Raw genomic sequence first — 5,864 nt, 5'->3', positions numbered from 1 at the left:
AAATCCAATACTACTCAAATGTAAAAGTGCAGAAAAGAAAAAGAAATTCTAAGCTAAGCTCTCTACCAGAGCCTTTTATCCTACTCCTACTCCTACTCCTGCTGCCCAAGCTAGTCCCCTTAAGCCTTCTCAGAGTCTTCTATTTATACTCTTCTTTTCATTCCAAAATGGGACATCACTCAGTGTACTTGGATGTGGGCCTTGGCCTTTGATTGAAGTAGAGAGGAATGACTCTAACAGACGTTGATCTTGGCAAAACGTTTATGAACTTACATGGTGCCATTTGGAGTTAAAACTGTCCTTAACGTTGGTGGCAACATTTGTGTGAAAACGTTGAGCCCAAACGTTGCATAACAGATGAATTCTGGGTGCTGCTAGCAACGTTTGACTCAACGTTGGTACACCAACGTTCGCTCATTCACACATGTGCGTATACCATGCGTACTCGTGAAAGCTGTGTTTTTGCCCTTCCACGCGCACGTACACCACGCTTTTGCGTGCATTTCCATTTTTCCATTTTACGCGTACGCGTTACAGACGCATGTACGTCGATTCAAGTTTCTCAATTCCAAATTCTGGGCTTCTCATCGCAGACGTTGGAGGCAGCATTTGGTCAACAACGTTCCCTCCAATGTTGGCTTGGTCATGCGTACACGTGACCCACGCGTACGCGTGACCCACGCGTATGCGTGAATGGTCAATTTTGCCATTTCGTGCGTACGCGTGGTTCATGCTTACGCATGGATTGAAAATTTTTCCTTTTTCACGTGTACGCGTCGCCCAAAAATCTTTTAGCCCCTGAATTGAACATTTTTGAGGACGTTGGAGGTAACATTGATCCACCAACGTTCCCTCCAACATTGGCACCCATGTTTTCTTCTTCCAGAGCGTTGCCTACAACGTTGATGGGCCAAAGTTGGTTCCAACGTTGGCCTTTCCTCCTCTTTTTCCTTGCGCATCCTCTGCTTCTTTTTACCTATCATCAACCAAACAAACTAATCAAAGCCTTGGCATAATCACACAATTTTGCATCATTAATAACATCAACTAAATCTTGCAGAAAATCTCATGAAAATGCATAAAATTACCAATGTTTGATTGAATCAAGACAACCATGAATTCTCATCCAAAAACTTACTTATTGCCTAAGAAATGCATGAAAACCAAGTAAAAATAGATAAAAAAAGCTTGTGAAGCTAGCCTAAGATGACTTGTCATCACAATACCAAACTTAAATCTTGCTTGTCCCCAAGTAAACAGCAAAACATGAGAAAAAGAAATGAAAACAAATAAGCATATCAAAAGCATAAACCACAACTAATAATTCCTTTTCTGTTGTGTAATTTTTCTGAGCTTCATTCAATACTTTGCTTCCATAATAAATGACATGGTGCAAGTTGCCCTTCCTTTGTCCCAACACAGCACCAATAGCAAAGTCACTTGCATCACACATAAGTTCAAAAGGAAATTCCTAATTTGGGGGTGTGATGATTGGTGTTGTAGTGAGTTTAGCTTTTAAAGTTTCAAAGGCATGCTTACAATTTCATCAAAGATAAAAAGGTTATCAACCACTAGAAGATTGCTCAGTGGTTTGGCTATTTTTGAAAAATCATTGATGAATCTTCTATAAAAATCGGCATGTCCTAAGAAACTTCTCACAGCTCTCAGATTGGTTGGTAAAGGAAGTTTTTCTATTATTTCTACTTTTGTTTTGTCAACTTCTATACCCTTACTAGAAATTTTATGCCCAAGAACAATTTCCTCAGGTACCATGAAATGGCACTTTTCCCAATTTAAAACCAAATTAGTTTCTTGGCATCTCTTTAAAATAAGGGTAAGATGGTGCAGGCAAGTATTGATAGAATCACCAAAAATAGAGAAATCATCCATAAAAACTTCAATAAATTTTTCAACCATATCCGAGAAGATTGATAACATGCATATCTGAAAGGTAGCTGGGGCATTGCACAGTCCGTATGGCATTCTTCTATATGCAAATACTCCAAAAGGGGCAGGTGAATAAGGTATTCTCTTGATCCATTGGGTCAACTACTATTTGGTTATAGCCAGAGTATCCATCCAGGAAGCACTAGTAAGCCTGACCAGCCAATCTTTCGTGCATTTGGTCAATAAAAGGGAGAGGGAGGTGGTCCTTTCTTGTGGCATCATTCAACCTTCTATAATCAATACACATCCTCCACCCAGTCACTGCTCTTATGGGAATAAGCTCATTCTTCTCATTGACAATTATAGTAATTCCACCTTTCTTTGGCACCATTTGAACAGGGCTAACCCATGGGCTGTCTGAGATGGGATAAATGATCCCAGCCTTACATAGCTTCATTACTTCCTTTCAAACAACCTCTTTCATTCTGGGATTTAATCTTCTCTGAGGTTGCACTACTGGTTTAGAATTCTCTTCCAAGAGTATTTTGTGCATGCATATGGTAGGGCTTATGCCTTTCAAATCATCAATGGTCCATCCCAATGCATCCTTGTGAGCTTTCAATACAACAAGGAGTTTTTCTTCTTCTTCTCCACTCAAAGTAGAATTGATTATCACTGGGAAGCTATCCTTATCACCAAGGAATGCATATTTAAGATGAGGAGATAGAGGTTTTAGCTCTTGTTGTGGTGCTCCTTCTTTCTTAACTTCAATTGATTCCTCCAGTGCTTGTGTCTCTTCAGTATCTTCCTCTTGTAGGTCTTGGTTTTCCTCCTAGTTCATTTGATGGTTTGCTTCAAATACTTCTTCAACTAGGGTGTCCACCACATCAATTCTCATGCAATTCTCTTTCTCAGCAGAGTATTGCATCGCCTTGAAAACATTTATAATCATCTGTTCATCATGCACCCTGAAGATCATCTCACCTTTTTCCACGTCAATGATTGTTCTAGCAGTGGCCAGAAAAGTTCTACCAAGGATGATTGAGTTACTCCCTTCCTCATCCATGTCCAAAACTACAAAATCGGCGGGGAATATAAAATTTCCAACTTTCACTAAGAGATTCTCCACTACTCCATTTGGTATTTTGAGGGATCTATCAGCAAGTTGTAATGACATCCTCTTAGGCTTAATCTCTTCTATCATTAATTGCTTCATCATGGAAAGAGGCATTAAATTAATGCTTGCTCTCAGGTCACAAAACGATTTATCAATAGCCATGTTCCCAATCGTGCATGGTATAAAGAAGCTGCCTGAATCTTTGAGCTTTGGTGCAAGTCCCTTTTGAATAATGGCACTGCACTCTTGAGTAAGTACCACTGTTTCTTTCTCCTGCCAACTCCTCTTCTTTGTGATCAATTCTTTAAGAAACTTTGCATATAATGGCATTTGTTCCAAAGCTTCAGCCAATGGAATGTTGATCTCAAGTTTCCTAAAGATTTCCAGGAATTTTGGGAATTGTTGGTCCCTTGTTCCCTTCTGTAGTCTCCGTGGGTAAGGAAGTTTGGGTACATAAGGCTTTACTCCTTCATTATTGACCTCTTGTTGTGGCTTCACAATTTCTTTGCCCTTTTTGGATGTCAATGCCTTTTCCTCCTTCTGATTGTCTTTTATGTCCTCCTCTTTAGGCTTTGTTGCTTACTTATTGATGTTTTTTCCAACTACCTTACCAATCCTCAACTGCACAGATTTACATTCTTCCCTTAGGTTGGGGATTGTATTACTTGGGAGAACATTGGTTGGCCGTTCAGCTTGTTTGGCCAATTGTCCCACTTGTCGCTCAAGGTTCCTCATGGTAGCTTCATATCTATCTTGTCGTTTGAGCAGGCTCTCTTGTCCTTTGACCAAACTTTGAGTGGTTTGAGTAAGTGATTGTGTGTTTTGGGTAAGGGCTTGTAAGGCTGCTTCAAGACTTGAGATCCTGGCTTTATGATGGTCAATGGGTGGTATGATAGGGTATGATTGTTGTTGCTGGAAATTGTTTGGAGCATTGGAGTGAATATTTTGTGAGTTGAATGGTGGTGTGGAGAAGTTATTCTGATGGGTTTGTGAATTTTTGTGGGGTTACTGATATGTGTTTTGTGGTTTCTTGTATTGATTAGTGTTGTTAGATGAATGATTTTGGTTGCTTGTGTTGCGGAAATAGTTGGAGTTGTTGTTCTTTTTGCCAATGGTTTTGATTGTCACCCCATTTCAGGTTAGGGTGATTCCTCCAGGATGAGTTGTATATGTCACCATGGAAGTCATTTTGAGAAGAATTTGAGGCATTTTGCATATATTGAACTTTTTCTTATTGTTGCTCCATATTTCCTGCTTCATTTTGACCCCATTCCATTGAAGGTTGATTTGTTGTGCTCACTGAAGCTAATTGGAGGCCATCTATTCTCTTTGCCATCATTTCAATTTGCTGTTGGATTTGTTGATGCATCAATTTGTTATGTTCCAATATAGCATCAACACCTTCAAGCTCCATCACACCTTTCTTTGGGGTTGAGTTATGATGTCTCTCTAATGAGTAGTAATATTGATTGTTTGCAACAACTTCAATGAGGTCTTGGGCCTCTTCAGCAGTCTTCATATGTTGAGTGATCCTCCTGATGAGTAGTCTAGTCCCCTCCTTACTTCTAAAGTCAAGCCTTCCTAGAAGTTTTGGAGTTTGACCCAATCACTAAATATGTCAGGTGGACATCTTCTCATTAATGCCTTATATTTTTTCCAGGCTTCATACAATGACTCCCCCTCTAATTTCCTGAAAGTCTGGATCTCTGTTTTTAACTTGATGATCCTCTGAGATGGGTAGAATTTGGCTAAAAATTTGCTCACCAGATTATCCCAATTATTGATGCTTTCTTTGGGAAATATCTCTAGCCACTAGGTTGCCTTATCTCTCAAGGAAAATGGGAATAGTAACAACTTGTAGATGTCTGGATACACTCCATTCATCTTGACCGTGTCACATATCCTTAGAAAAATAGACAAGTGTTGATTGGGATCTTCGAGAGGCCCCTCTCCATAAGAGCAATGGTTTTGCACCAAAGTGATGAGTTGGGGTTTTAACTCAAAGTTGTTGGTATGGACATTTGGGGTAACTATATTGCTTCCACAATGCCTTGGATCAGGAATGGTGCATGATGCCAACACCCTTCTAGGTGGTCCATTGTTGTTAGCAACTCCTTCATGAGGGTTACACAAATTGCCCTCCATGCCTTGGTCTTCTCCTTCTGAGTCCTCTTCACCAATTATTCCCTTTCCCCTTGCTTCTCTTCTTAGTCTTTGGAGGGTTCTCTCATCAAGGTCAAAAGAGGTGGATACCTATCTCCTGGCTTTTGACATGAACACACAAAAACCAACAACACAAGTAGAGTACTCTATTGCTAGAGTAGAGTTAATGCTGGTGAAACAAAACCTCAAATGGTTAGTGGGCTTAACAAAGAAAAGAAAAATGCTTAATATAAACTATCATTCACTTAATCATTGTTAATCTTTTCCAATCCCCGGAAACGACGCCAAAAACTTGATGGTGTGTAAATGGATTTCACACAAATTAACCGGCAAGTGCACCGGGTCACATCAAATAGTAATAACTCACATGAGTGAGGTTAATCCATCAGGGATTGGTGGATCAAGCAACTTTAGTTAAATGATAAGTTTAGTTAAGCGAATATTGATGAATTGGGTAGAATTGATTCAACAAAAAGTAAATGACATCGAATTTAAAGTGCTAAAAATAAATTGATAGATAAGTAAATGGTAGAAAGTTAAATTGACTGAAACTTAAAGTGCAAGAAATTAGAAGCACTAAAGCTTAAAATTGCGAGAAGAGTAATAATGAATACTAAAGTGAAAGGAATTTAAATTGCAAAACCTAAATTGCCAGGGGACTTAAATTGCATGAATAATAAAAGGATTTGGGAGTGAG

The 5,864-nt window shown here is 39.3% G+C and overlaps 1 protein-coding gene across 1 annotated transcript; it reads right to left on the bottom strand.

Moving 5' to 3' along the window:
* Positions 1-2,719: 2,719 nt before the first annotated feature.
* Positions 2,720-3,334, bottom strand: LOC107636488 (uncharacterized). The gene has a single exon (XM_016339993.1). It carries the CDS (start codon positions 3,332-3,334, stop codon positions 2,720-2,722), a length of 615 nt encoding a protein of 204 aa, XP_016195479.1.
* Between the last annotated feature and the right edge of the window lie 2,530 nt (positions 3,335-5,864).

The sequence above is a fragment of the Arachis ipaensis genome, chromosome B4, assembly GCF_059453495.1.
Source record: "Arachis ipaensis isolate K30076 ecotype BB chromosome B4, ASM5945349v1, whole genome shotgun sequence".
NCBI lineage: Eukaryota > Viridiplantae > Streptophyta > Magnoliopsida > Fabales > Fabaceae > Arachis > Arachis ipaensis.
Note: the sequence above shows the minus strand (reverse complement) of the source record. Positions and strands in the feature narration are given on the sequence as shown.